This window comes from Tyto alba, unplaced genomic scaffold (assembly GCF_018691265.1).
Source record: "Tyto alba isolate M040663 unplaced genomic scaffold, T.alba_DEE_v4.0 Super-Scaffold_3, whole genome shotgun sequence".
Lineage (NCBI taxonomy): Eukaryota > Metazoa > Chordata > Aves > Strigiformes > Tytonidae > Tyto > Tyto alba.
In genome coordinates, this window is record NW_024881304.1 from 6320423 (window position 1) to 6334951 (window position 14529).

Sequence of the window (14529 nt, forward strand, 5' to 3'; positions counted from 1 at the left end):
TTGCAGCATGTACATGGGGTAGGGGAAAAAGTGCTCGTGTAGTGGTGCCTGCTTTGTTAGTCCATGCAGTAAGTTTGCTTTGCTGCATTGAATTCCACCAAAGAAAAACCCACTGGCTTAGGAAACCACCTGCAAAGGTGACTTTAAATCAGAGAACAATGTATTTGCAAACGGAATTGTTTTCATGCTGATGAAGTTGGACAGAATTGCTGAAGTCTCTGAAGCTGTGGGAGCAGGAGAAGAGACTGGTCACAAGTTCCACTTTGCAAGCACTGCAGTTCAGATCTGTAGCACACAGGATTATGAATTACTAATTCTTTCAGTTTCAGTTATCCCTGTGTTGCTTTTCCAGGGAAACAGCTACTGTTGTGCCTTCTTACCCTTTAGTTTATCAGTCTTCTGAGAAGCCCCAATAATCAAGGCACAAAAAGCCCCCAGACCACATTGGGACCATAATGAACCTCTTGATTTTCTTGCCATGAGATAATAAATGATGTTGTGTGTATCAAAGGGACAATAAATGTAAGAAATCGCATTAGCATGTGAGAGTTCTGAAATCTGAGACTGTGTCATAGCTGTGTTTCTGTGTTGACGTGTGGTAACCAAGCACTGGTACAATATATTTAATTGTGCTGTCTTTCAGGTTATTACCCCTGAAGAAATTATCCACCCTGATGTGGATGAACATTCTGTAATGACTTACCTGTCCCAGTTCCCCAAAGCCAAGCTGAAACCAGGAGCTCCTTTAAAACCCAAACTGAATCCAAAGAAAGCAAGGGCTTATGGCAGAGGTAAGGACTTGGTGAGCTTAAGCTGCACAGAGCGTTTAACTCTTCAGAAAGCTGGGTGGGGCTTTTTGCTTATGTTGAACTCCAGGCCTACTGTAACTGACTTCAAAGTTTCACTTGTATGCTCTTGGTGTGGTGCCTAGTTTCAGAAATACGTGGATATACTCCAAAAGACACTCCTAGTTCTAACATGTAAATTCCCCAGAGTCTCTGAACCTGTTCTGCAAGCTGCCAGCCTTGCAGCCCACAACTGGAAGAAGCATGATACAGGGCTAAAACAACCTTGGTTCGAAATTTAAGCTAGCAGTATTGCTGCTGATGGTCATTGATCTAGGAGTGAATGCTTCTCATGATAAAGCCCTCCTTTAAAGAGGAGAAACATCTTTACATCTGTTGTGTCTCCATGAGCAGTCTCTCTTGTAGGGGCAGTCTCCAGTTTCCCAGGCTTGATGGCAGATGTATATTAGGGTAGGTTAATTCTAAGTTATTTTAGTTGATCTGTAGGTGTGAATACTTTGTTTGCACATGCACAAAGGTGGGTTGGTAACCTGTCAAACACTAAATAGTGCCGAGCCTTTGTTGTAAAGGCTGTATTTGATAATTGGAAAGACTTGACCGTAGATGTTTATGCAACTGTAGATCTACATAGGCATTCTTTCTTTTAACTTACCTTTTAAATGGATAATTTCCTGTCACTTCTTGATGTAGTTCTACTCCAGACTGGTATACAGTCACAACTAAATGAATAACCTTCAATATGTTTGGTATGTAGGAAGACATCACTTAAGCATCACACTTTGTTCCCCATTCCATCTTCTTTTTTTTTTTTTTTTTTCTTAGATCCGTGATCTGCTCTTGGTCCTTCAACATTTTTACAATTAGTGGGTTTCAGAATTGGGTGTACAAAAGTGAAATGGAAAGAAAGAAAACTTTCCTTATTTTTTCCATTATTCTTGTGTTTTGTTTTTTTTTTTCCTTAACTTGATTTTCCATTGAAACTTAACTAATGGAATGAATGGACATGGATACTATTTGTGCACTGAAGAGCAGTTACTATAATCAGAAGTGGGTTTCACACTTACTCTACTCAGAGTTTATGTCCTTCATTGGTGCTTTCCACAACCAACCATGATACACAGATACATTTGTCAGACCCCAAATGTATCTATACTCCACTTACTGTGTAAATGACCAATTGACCTGCCTCAATCTGTCAAGTCTGGCTTTAGTCATGTTCTTATTCTTTCAAAAACTGGAATTATTTTGTTGTCTGCTTTCATGTGTACAGTGCTCTGGAGCCATTGTAATGGAGATTATAAAGGGTGACAACTCTTCTTGAAAGATTGATGTTTTCCCAAAGTTAATTGCCAAAAAAATCACTAAATATAATTGACAATTCTGACTGCTAACATATGTCAGGACTGAAAGGTGATTCTGACAGCAAGGGACTTAATACCAAACTGGGCAGGGTCTTTTAGACAAATGTGTAACAGGTCTTCATGCTTCCAGAAAAAGTTGACTGTCAAGTGTCAAGTGGGTCAGTCTTAGCTTTTTTAATTATTGTTTTTCTGTGTAAGTTGCTCATAACATCCCAATGTGAGTCTTAGTTGTAGCACACCACCCTGGACTCTATCGTGGTTTGGTCCGAGGGCAGCTGCTGTGAAATGAGCCTGCAGAGGTGCTGTACAGAATTGTGCACATCATCAGTGATGTACTATGAGTTCTCGTTTAACCAGCCAAAGCAGATCTCTGATAAGAGAGTAAAATCTAGAAGGTGAAATGTAAGAAAGTGCTGTGACTAATGCTGTCCTGGCTGAAGCTGCCTTCTAAGGATAAGCAGCCCTTCTCGTTGTGCTTGCAGGAGGAGGGAATCTTAACTCGAATACCAAATCATAATGTTTGTGTGGTGGACTGAAGATCCACACAACGAATTTATGGCTGTTTCAACTAGATGATAATCTGGGGCTTAGTTTGAAAGAATTAATATGTCAATTGTTAACACCTTATCAGAATGCTCAGATTTCCTAGTAAAAACATGATCTTCCTTGCATTGCTCTCAAGTTATTGTTTTCTGAAGATAAACAAGTTCAGGAATTCTGTTGTTCACAACCACTTCCTTTATAATCTATCAGACGTTGCACTTTCCACTAATTGTGCTATGGAGCAGTAGTGCCCATGGTTTTATGAATAAGCTGAGGAGTAATTCCCTTGGACGGAAGGGTACATATGTTTGGGCTAGTCTGGAACCAGCAACTTCGGGAAGTTCTTCCACCCACTCAGTCTGACACCATCATGACAGGTGTCATGACCTGGGGCTATGTGTAGGGAGATGAGGAAACCCTGCGGTAAATGCGTGCTGTAGCAGGCCCAGTGCTGAGGAATAAGGAAACTGATTAAAAGTTAAGTGGAAGTGGCACTGAACTGCAGGATTTTCATGGTTTAAAGTGGTTCCTGCGTGCCATTTGTACAGTGTTCACTCTGGCAGCTTTCAAAGAATAAAAAGTCTGAGCAGTGTCTGTACAGCTGAGTTCTGAAAATGGAGTAAAATGGGACAGTTTAGGTAAGAACTGTCTTGCTTAAATAAGTCTTTCACCCTTGTCTCTAGGGTAATGCCTTTACCAAAAGGCTTCCCAAAATTTCTCTCCTGCCTCCCTTGGTTGCCCTTCCTGCAGTGCAGCACCATTGCAGCATTTCGCTGTGAGAAGCAGAGCAGCTCCTAAAGAGCAACTGATGCACATATCCCGCTCGCTGCCAGCGTCGGCTGGGCACTCGCTGGCCGTGGGGCTGACCCTCAGTACGCTGCTTGGGCAGATGGGGTAACTTGCTTTTACCTGAAGCCAGATATCAGCTGGGTTCCTGACTCGGCCAGAGATCCTGAGATGAGTTGAGTGCCAGTGATTCAACCAATTTTAAAAAAAATGGTTGTATTGTAAGAGGAGGGGTTATTGTGAGCGTGGTGCTCTGGGCAGCTGGTGAAGAGGTGTCGTGCAGCGGCCTGGGGAAACCGGTGCTGGGGCCTGTGTGGGAGGACAGCTTGGACACCCTGTGGGCAGCCTCTGCTCTACCTTTTGGGTTTTGTAGCAACAGCTCATGTGTCGCTCTGCCTTGCAGGGATTGAGCCTCATGGGAACATGGTGAAGCAGCCTGCCATCTTCACAGTAGATACCATCAGTGCTGGGCAGGGAGACCTGATGGTCTTCATAGAGGATCCAGAAGGAAACAGAGAGGAGGTATGTGTGTTAAATATTTTGTGTGGAAAAGTAAAGCTGGTCTGAATGCTGAAGTCTTTGCAGTAACCTTCATCTTTCACAGGTGAGGTCTTAACAGATATATAATCTAAAAAGGAGTTGCAAAATACCATCTGTCACAATGCAAACCTCAAGCTTTTCCTCATAATTGCCTTTCTGGATGAACTTGAAAAAAAAGTCACTATCTGCAACTAAGCAACACAACTCCAATGTCCAGTAGTTACAGTGCTTTAGTTTGACTGGCCAAGTACATTCTGACACGCTTTTAGATAACATACATCACTAAATCACTGTCTGCCCTTACTCATTCGGCAGGAATGGCTAAAGCAGCTATTTAGATGCCATGAATCACTTTGAGTTAAAATGCTGGTTTTAATGTTTATAGAAACTTCTCATCCAAGTGCTCCACTCGATCATGTTACAACATTCCAGAAAAATACAGCTGTATGTTGGACTTAATGTCTCCTCAGTTTTGGCCTGCCTTAGTAGAACAATTAACAGCAAGGGAAAGGGCTGGGGTGGGAAGAAGGTAGCTTGCTTCATCTCATGTAAAAGCAAAACCAATGTTGTTTTTTTTCTGTATGAGAAGAAGAGGTAGCAAGGGTCCCTGCTCCCACAGCAACACATCTCTGACATTGCTGACTCTGGAAGTAGCTTGCAGTACCAAGCACAACCCAGAAATGTCTTAGACTGGTGTGCGTAGACACAACTCAACGATGGATGTGTTTTCTCTCCCAGGCGAAGATAACACCATCCAGTGACAAAAACAAGACCTATTCAGTTCAGTATGTGCCAAGGGTTACTGGACCTCACAAGGTAGGTTGTGTGTCAATAACCAGTATTCTCTTGCTAAATGCACTGCTCTGCTGGTTGTTAACGTGAGCCCGAGAGCTACATGTTTACTGACTGTATAATAGCCACTTTGGGCATCCTGAAGGAAAGATAGCCTGTTGTGGCCTTAATTCTCCATCTGGGGTATTGGGCTGATCCCTCCTCAAAGGGGAAGGGGTTGTGTGCTGGGAGAAAGTGCATGGGTGTTTGTGTGTTAAGTGCTACCGCTGGCTCTCTTCTCATGTGAGGCCATTTCTTGCAGCTCATGAAGCCAGTTTTGTGGGTTGTCACAGGGACACAGAGGAAAGTACCAGGTTGTTTCTGTAAGGCATTTCTTTTCTGATGATATGGTAGGCAGTAGGGCTTTTGCAGAGAAGATTTCCCACCCAGCCCTGTCCCCAGATGACTGCAGCAGCGGGTTTATGATGGGTGATCCCATTGCTTGGCACTTGCCTGAGTTGCTGGTCCCCACAGCCAGCCTGAAAAGATAAGGACAAACTTCTGCAGCCAGTTCATTGCTGGATGATGATCTGCCTCTTACTGGCACATTCAGATTCAAGCATCCCCCCTGGTGTGGCTGACCCCGTGATGAGTAGCATTTTAAGGAGGTGGCAAGCAGTTATGCTGCATGGACAGGATGAAGGTTGTGGGATGGGTGGCCTCTTTCCCCTCTGAGGCATGGGCTCTCTCTGCTAGGAACACAGGCGCCTGACCCCACGCTTGGCTATGTGGCAGTGACACTGAGCTCTGCCTCTGCCCTGTGGATTGGAGCTGACGCTGTCTGTCTCTAGGTTTCAGTCCTGTTTGCCGGGCAGCACATCTCAAAAAGCCCATTTGAAGTGAATGTTGACAAAGCCCAGGGAGATGCGAGCAAAGTAACAGCAAAGGGACCAGGACTGGAGACGACAGGCAACATTGCCAACAAACCTACCTACTTTGACCTTTACACAGCAGGTAAGCAGGATGAATGAGTGCTGAAATGCTGCAGCTTCCTCAAATGTGAGGAGAACCCAAGCCTTGGAGAAATAAGCAAACTGAAAAGTGTATGAGGATTTCCAGTCCCATCAAGTTCAGAGGTGGAATAATATCCAGGCTGCTCTGGAGGCTTCAGCTGTGTATGAAACGTTTGAAGCATGGAGCTGAGCTGTGGCAGGAAGGTGCTAAACATTACCCAGAAATTTGCCATGAACTTGCTGAATGGCAGCAGCAAGTTCTTGGCTGACTTCTTCCCCCCAATGCAGTTTAAACAGGAATGTGGAATGCCCACCTCTAAAGGATGAACTGTGAGTAAACTGTAAACACTTGATGTGTTCTATATTTAGTTTTGCAGAAAGAATCTGCCGCAGTGCTACTTTGAGTTCATACTTCTGATGACAAACTGGTTTCAGCCTCTATTGTAATTATTAGAGGGCTCCTATCTTCATTAGGGCATCTCCATCATGTGACTTGTTGCCTTCGATTAGGCCAATGCTGTAGCCTAGAGGAATGAGTCAGTAAGATGCTACAAATGCTAATTCATTTAGAACAATGCGAAACTACTTAGAGCAGTTACTTGAAGTATTTAAACACCAAAATATGCTGAGTAGCATATTTTAAATTGCATTCTGCCTGAAGGTGCTTAGAAATAAAATTAAATGTGGCTATAGTGAGGGGAAGTGTTATGTTCAGCCTCTAATTGGGAGAAGGAGTGGTCTGCATCATGTAAAGACATGTCTGGCACCTGAAAGTGTCGGGAAAACTGTTTTTGTTGCACAATGTGTTGAATAAAACGTGAGAGGAACAGGTGTCTGAACAAAAGTGAATACATATAGTTGGCAGAGAAGGATCCTTGTCCGGACCAGCATGCCTGTTGTCCAAGCTCTTAGTCTAAGCTGCTTCAAAGCTTGAGAGATTGAACGGACTGGTAAAGTTGTGGGCTAGTCTGTGATAGAGGTGCTACAGAGTGGAAACAATAGGGTAACCAGGCTGTATGTGTGTTCAGTACTATAATACCCTGCGGCTGGAGCAGCAGAGCCCTTCCAGTTTGATGGCTTCATGGAGTTGCCACTATCCTGTCTTGCCCCCTCCCCACTTGAGTGTCTGGTTGTTGTCAGCAGAAGCTGAACATATAGGCTGAGCCTAGAATTGGTAGCAGAGGATGGCTGGCTTAGATCCTAAACACAGGGCATGTTGCTGTGGTGAAGCCAGGGCTCAGCTGGGCTTGTTTCCTTTGCAGGTGCTGGTGTGGGCGATGTGAATGTGGAAGTGGAGGATCCTCAGGGGAGAAGCCTTGCTGAAGTTGCAGTAGAAGACAAAGGCAACCAAGTCTACCGTTGCACCTACAAACCTGTTCAAGCTGGTCCTCACATAGTCAAAGTGACTTTTGCTGGGGAGACAATTCCCAAAACTCCTTGCACTGTTCTCGTTGGAGAGGGTATGCTGTTTAAAAATGCACCTAAATGTAGATGGCAGCTTTTCTCCTTGAATATGATCACAGAACATGCTTGAATCTTGCCTTGGATATTCTCTGTACCTTTCAATATCTTGGACCTGATTCAGTGGGTCACCTGGGTATTCACAGGGTAAAACAGTGCTCTCTAACAGTAATACGGCTTTTGTTGCTAGAGTTTCCTTTCTGCCTAGACCTCCAAACGTTAAGCTGCCCTTTTGTATTTTTTTTGAAGTGTTTTATGCAGCTGTGCAGTGTCTTGCAGTTTTCTACCTTTGTTCCTCAAATGACTATATTTACTGTTTTCCTCCTTAACTGACACCTAACTTGCTTTCTGTTCCATCCTTACGTGCTCCTACGCTTTTAGATCTGTGCTCATCTCTCCTGAGCTACCCTCCATTTGTGGAATTTTGGACTTCACTGCTAATGGCTTCATAGTTGGTAAGAGGTGTGCAGGATGCTCTGTCATGTTTGCTTTTCGTAAGCTTCTAGCCTGCAGCTTGACCTGGCCAAAAGGGTTTCTGGTTTTGTTGGGGTTGGGGAAGAAAGTTGCAAGTGAACTGAAGCGATGTGTGACCCAGTCAGTGAAGCTGGCTTAACCACAAGCTGCCTGACTCACTTGTCTAATGTCTCTGCGAGCCGTTCCCACCCCACGCTGGGCACGCTCCTGTATGCTCCCACCAAGTTTTTGGAGCTAGCAGATGGCATGCGATCTTCGCTTGCGCCATCCAGTGTAGGATACAGAGTGATGTTGGCTGCTGCAGGGGTGAGGGTAAAACTTGTAAGCTATTGAAACAAGTAAAAACGTAATGAGCTGCTTGGCAGACGTGTGCTCCTGCTGTCGGCACGGCGTATTTTGGGGAAGTGCATGTTGGGTTTACACTGCTGGGAAGCTGTGATTATTTGTAAGTCTCTTCAAACCCTTCAGGTCTCTGGAGTTGAAGACCACATGATAGCCAGGATTGTGTAACGAAAACTGTTCATAAGTGTGCATTCCTTATGTATGTAGCCACTCTGCAGGCCTGGAGAAGCACTTAGTGTAAAAGGGTCAAGCATATGCTTAAGTTCAGCCATATGTAACCTACTGCCCCTACCCATGGCTGCTTTGGTCTGCAGAGGGCTTGGTGGCTTTGCTTCTGAAAGTGTGAACTGCCACAAACCAGGGGGTTTTGACGTGACATCTCTTAACAAAGCACGTGCAGAACTCGGCTTTGCTAATTGTTATTCCAGTCATGTGTTTCTGAAAGAACAGCACAATAATACTGTTCACTGGGGCTTATCTGCAAAGGGAAACTTCGCCCCATGCTGCAGTGAGCCTCTCAACACGAAAGACATTAAGAAGGTTGTGCTCAGCACAGTGAATATCTGTACATGATAGCTATGTGAAAGTTTTGTATTGATAACTGGCATAAGATTGAAAAGCAACAGGGCTTCAGCGTTTGCTTTAATTCTGAAAAATGGCCCTTGTAGGGGGTCAGTGTTGCCTGGCTGCACCAAATGCTAATGTTGAAAAGCCACGGGACATAGACAACGGCTGGGCAGACTCCCGTCTGTCTGCCTTAATGCTATAACATTAAAACTTGTGCTGAAAGCTAAGCTGTGGTTGCCCTGAGTCAACATTAAACTAAAGGTTGTTCCAGGCTGCCTAGGCTACGTGTATGTTGCGAATCAAAGACGGTATTGATGTCTGAAATTCCCTTGCAGCCTGCAATCCGAATGCATGTCGTGCCACTGGAAGAGGTCTGCAGCCCAAGGGCGTCCGCATGAGGGAAACGGCTGACTTCAAGGTTGATACAAGAGCAGCAGGGAGCGGAGATCTTGGAGTGACTGTAAAGGGACCAAGTAAGTGTTCAGGTGAATTTGTGCTGTGGATGTGTTTTGGAGAAGAAGGGGAGGCAGAGACTGCAATAAGGAAGAGCAGTAAGGAGATGGTGGCCTCATGGAACTGGTGGGATCTATATCACCATAAAAAGTAAAATTTCAGAAGGGTTTTCTGTTACTTTGTGTCTGATGTGGAGGTTTCAGTCTGCAGGGCTGGGTAAGATTACACGTGATTTTAGGTCTCTCCATTTTAATGCATATTGATTAGCAAAACTGAGAAAATCCATGCATCTGCCTGCCATGGCCTACAAGCTTTATGAGTTTACATTGCATCTTCATCTGATCTGTGGGAGCAAGTCGTGCTCCAGGGTCTCTGGAAGGGTGGAAATCCTGCTCTTGTAAAGCTAGGAATGGCTCAGAGCAACACTCCTGGCTGTACCAGATGCTCGGGCACGTGAGCAGGGGAGAAGAGGGTCAAGGAAACCTGTAGGCTGACATGGAGACCTTCTGCCAGGAACCACCCACAGGTCCTTCGCCGTGTCCTGAGCTCCGGACACGGCCCGCTGCCTGGCCGGTGGCGGGCTGGGGTGACGGGGGCCGGGGCCACGGGCCCGTGCAGCGGGCTGCTGGGGCCGGGCTCTCGGGGAGCTGCCGTGCTCGTGTTGTACTTGTGAGCCGGTCACCTCCCCCCGGCCGGGACTGTTAAAAGGTGCATTGTATTGCCTTCACCTCCTCCACACACACAGTGCTCTGACTGTGTGGCCTGATGCGGTTAGGAGGGGGAAAAAAAGCAGCAGACGTATCGATGTAAATTTTAGTGTATTAAGCTTTTCTCCCTAAATTCTTCATCTTGAAGAAAATGAGAAGTAGGCATTCCCTGCATATTTGTGGTTACAAAGTCTGACAAATGTTAAGCTTTTTTGTTTTAACATATGACATGCATCATACTGCAGACTAAGAAAATAAAACACAAGGGAACCTATTAAGTCTGGTAACTTAGAATACTTTCTGCTGTATTTCTTCTGGAACTGTTTGCTCTCTTTGTCCTAGAGGGCAACTAGAGCTAACTTCCCTTATAACCTGACCTTTTTTTTTTTTTTTTTTCTGGTCGAAGAAATTTATTCTTGCAAGCTAAAATAAATACTAGAAAACATGAACTTGTCTGAGTAATTGAAGGCAGGATGGAAGCTGTTAAGTTTAATGCTGAACTGATGTTTCAACAGAGGGCTTGGAGGAGCTGGTGAAACAAAAAGGCTTTATGGATGGTCTATATGCATTTGAATATTATCCAGCTATCCCAGGGAAGTACGTTGTCACAATTACATGGGGTGGGCACAACATCCCAAAAAGGTGAGTTAATAGTAGATTTTTTTGAGTTTTTGTACCTTTTGGTGTGTTGTGTATTTGGGCTTTTAAACCAATGCTGACCTTTGAAGAAACTCTGGGGAGACAAAGTTAGTAGCAAGCAGCTGCTGTGGCAGTTTATTTACAGCCTGTTTTAGGGCTGCAGTGGCTTATATTGGGAAACCTTTGAAGGGTGGTTTGTGTAAGTCTTGCTAAACCCAAAATGATGAGTACAAAACCCAGTAAAACTTGGTGGATCATGCAGCTTGGACTTCTCTGAGTTTTGAAGGGATCTGTGAGTTTAGTGTCCAGGGCTACAGCAAGCAGTGCAAGCCAATTTTTTGACACTCAGGATTTGTGGTGCAAAACCTAAGCATGTCATGGGTTGGATGGACCTCTCTGCTAGAAAGACAGTCTGCTGGGCACTGTGCCACCACATGATAGCAGCTATGTAAAGCCTCATTAAAATGCCTGGGAAAAACCACAGATGCTGTATTTGTCCTCATTTCTAATCCCATACTTTGTTTTTCGGTTGTAGCCCCTTTGAAGTTCAAGTGGGTCATGAAGCAGGTCCTCAGAAAGTGCGAGCCTGGGGGCCAGGACTGCATGAAGGGATTGTGGGCAAGTCGGCTGACTTTGTGGTAGAGTCCATTGGCACAGAGGTTGGCTCTCTTGGTATGCTACTTCACTTAGTTTGCCTGAAATATTTATGTATTGCAATGCTAGCAATGAACTCACAAGAAACAATAGCTTTTCCAGAAGTACAAAGCCATGTCTGTAAGATGTTTTGGTCTAAACACAAACTTATATCAGAGTATCAAAGGCAATTCCTAGAGAAAGGAATGTGTGTGATGGGGAGTGTTAATCTGTGGTTTGTGGGATGAGATCCAGAAGGGAATGATGGATTATCTCCTGTATTGCTGGAGAAGGGTGATAGAGAACATCAGGCGTGGTTATGGCTAATAAAAATTGGTTTGGGGAAGTGGTGTTGAGTTAGCAGCCACCACAAACTTAACACGAGGAACCTACTTGTTTCTTTGTCAGGCTTTGCAATAGAAGGCCCTTCTCAGGCTAAAATTGAGTGTGATGACAAGAATGATGGCTCATGTGATGTGAAGTATTGGCCCAAAGAGCCTGGTGAATATGCTGTGCACATCATGTGTGATGATGAGGACATAAAAGACAGCCCTTACATGGCCTTCATCCGACCAGCTTCAGGAGACTTCAACGCGGATAAGGTGGTGTATAAAAGTTCACTCATGGCATAACACGTCTTTGATAGAACTACAGTAGAGACGTTTCTGAAGGTTTCTGGTAACAGACTTGACTCTTAAACTGCCTCTACTTAAAGCTCTGAATTTGCCATGCTCCAGCCAGGTATTACTCAGCTTTTTCTAACAACACTGTTGTGGTTTTGATTTAATGTAATGAAAATTTGCTGAATTAGTTGAAATTCTCAGCTTTCACACTAGCCTCTACTTGTATTCCATGCTTCATGGGTTTTGTGGGAAGGGGAAGGTCTTTAGAAATAAATCACTTAGTTTTACTTCTCTTTCTGAACTGCAAGCTAAGACTCTTGGGGTGTTTTTTTAGGTGAAGGCTTATGGCCCAGGCTTGGAGAGGACTGGCTGTATAGTGAACAATCCTGCTGAGTTCACGGTTGAAACCAAGGATGCTGGGAAAGCACCTCTGAAGATGTATGCACAGGTAAAAAGCCAAAGGCAGCTATATGAAACTTCAGCAAAAGGGCTTTAATACTGTTGAGAAAAATGCCTGAAGTATTTCTACTTGCTTACACACCACTTAATGCTGGGCATTTGTAATTCTCTCAAAGCTCTGTGCTTTGATCTGTGTAATGTAGTCAGGCAACAAACCTAACTCAAGACAAGGTGACTTCTCCCTGGCATATGAAATACATGGCTTTGCTTCCTTACTTGGAGTCTCCTCAGCAAAGCAAGCTGTAATTTCCTGGAGTTGTCATTTGGAAGCACATCAAGTGTCTCTGAGCCTGTGAATTTCAGGAGAGCTTGTTAAAATGTGTTGTAGGATGGTGTTAGGATGAGCAAGTGCTAGATGAGGAAGACTCACAGGAGTGTAATTTGCGTATTTCTTCAGTATTTTTGAGCTGCAGTTTCTGTGTGAAAAAAACCATGACATTTTGGAACAGTCTTGGGCTGTTCAAACTAGACAAACATTTTTAAAGTATCTGAACCTTTTGCTTGTATTACTGCTTTTTAGGATGGAGAAGGAAACCCTATCGATATCCAGATAAAGAGCAAGCCTGATGGTGTGTTTGCTTGTTCCTATGTGCCAGTTAAGCCAATCAAACATACAATTTCTGTTGTCTGGGGAGGAGCCAACGTGCCCAATAGCCCATTTAGGGTAAGTACAGAGATGGATATTACTGATTCTAGACAATTAAGACATTCATGCTCACAACTACTTGTTGTTACAACTAGGATGATAAAATTCTTCTGTGAACTTCAAGGAGGTGTGCCCTTCTTGCTTTTTTTAGGAATCTATCCACTTGAGAAGATATTTCTGTTTTTACAGGCTCACATGTCAGAGGTCTCCTGTCAGCCCAGCTGCAGCCTGGGGGTGTTGGGGCAATTTGCTCTTACCTTGGTACTGTTTTCCTGTAGCCTCTGTCCAAGCAACGCTCTGACTTGACTGTGATCTTGAGCATGACACAGATGTGTGATTCTGACCCTTGTGGATCGCTGTAGGTCCTTATAGGTCAAGGGAGTCATCCTCAGAAAGTGAAAGTGTTTGGACCTGGTGTGGAGAGAACTGGCCTGAAAGCAAACGAGCCGACCCACTTCACTGTTGACTGCACGGATGCAGGAGAAGGTAAAGGCAGGCTGGGCTGTTGCTGTGGTATCAAGAACCACAGGTCATTCAAGGGAGGGAATTAGTGTTTCATGCTGGTTTTCCTTATTTCATTGAAAAACCTTGGGAAGCAGAACATTGCAATGAATTGTGATGTGGTCTGTTACATCTGTTAACGCAGTGACTTGAACAACTACTGGAAATGGGAATGTGCTGGCTGTTTGGCTACCAATGTCTGTACTGTCCAGCAGCAAAATCTCTGTTTGCTTTTCCTAGGTGATGTCAGTGTTGGAATTAAATGTGATGCTCGTGTGGTCAGCGACGAGGAAGAAGACATAGATTTTGACATCATCCACAATGCTAATGATACGTTCACAGTGAAATACGCACCACCTGCTGCTGGGCGCTACACTATTAAAGTGCTTTTTGCAGGAGAGGTTTGTAACCTTCATTTTACAGCCTGATGTTTCTAAAGTCTGTTTATCCGCTCTTTGATCACTGAGCACGTGCCAGTTGACAGCTGGCTGTGGCAGTTTACAGCTGGCTCCTTCCATTTCAGCTCACATGCACGTTGTCTAGTCACTGTTTCTAAAAACACTTTTGTAGTACTTGAAGGAACACAAATGAGAGGGGCTGACTGGAGACACTGAAGTTCAAGCATGTCTTGTGTTGAGCTGGCATAATTAGTGTCGTCTCAGTGACCGGGCAAAGCTGCTTTCTAAAGGATAGGACCTAAGTGACTCTCCAAGAAACGTAGGAATAAGTTTTTTGGTTTTTGTTTTTTTTTTTTTTTTTTAAAAAAAAGGGGCAAGAGCCCCCTGCAAACTGTCCAGGTGTTAACTTTACTCTAGACTTTGAATGATACTATTCAGTAAAGCAGAGCAGAGTGTTTAAGTGAGGTGAAATTTTACTCAAGATGGTGCTGGAGTTAAAGCAGAAGTATCTTAAAATGATTATCTGTCTAGTTTTGGCTAGTGACGAGTGACCTGGTTATGTTTAGAGCTGTGCTTCTGTTGCAGGAAATTCCTGCCAGCCCATTCAGAGTTAAAGTGGACCCCTCACATGATGCCAGCAAAGTGAAAGCTGAAGGACCTGGGCTGAACAAGACTGGTGAGAGCTGGGTTGAAATGGTGTGGCCAGCGCTGGACTGTGAGGGGCTGTTGCAGGGTAGCCAGTGCTGGCTGAGCATTGCTGGGATGCAGCGATGCCGCCCTGGCTACAGCAGGGTGGAGTGCCAGGC

The 14529-nt window shown here is 44.5% G+C and overlaps 1 protein-coding gene across 4 annotated transcripts in view; it reads left to right on the forward strand.

The window, feature by feature from the left end:
* Positions 1-14529, forward strand: part of FLNB (filamin B) — a 73463-nt gene that overhangs the window by 26266 nt on the left and 32668 nt on the right. For all 4 annotated transcript variants that reach the window (XM_042799423.1, XM_032984232.2, XM_032984233.2 and 1 more), the window contains exons 4-17: positions 644-791; positions 3900-4018; positions 4775-4852; positions 5659-5821; positions 7083-7280; positions 9000-9137; positions 10340-10466; positions 10999-11135; positions 11505-11698; positions 12054-12167; positions 12699-12842; positions 13187-13310; positions 13566-13726; positions 14309-14399. In XM_042799423.1, the coding sequence (XP_042655357.1) occupies positions 644-791; positions 3900-4018; positions 4775-4852; positions 5659-5821; positions 7083-7280; positions 9000-9137; positions 10340-10466; positions 10999-11135; positions 11505-11698; positions 12054-12167; positions 12699-12842; positions 13187-13310; positions 13566-13726; positions 14309-14399 (1936 nt within the window). The remainder of the gene's footprint in view (positions 1-643; positions 792-3899; positions 4019-4774; positions 4853-5658; positions 5822-7082; positions 7281-8999; positions 9138-10339; positions 10467-10998; positions 11136-11504; positions 11699-12053; positions 12168-12698; positions 12843-13186; positions 13311-13565; positions 13727-14308; positions 14400-14529) is intronic.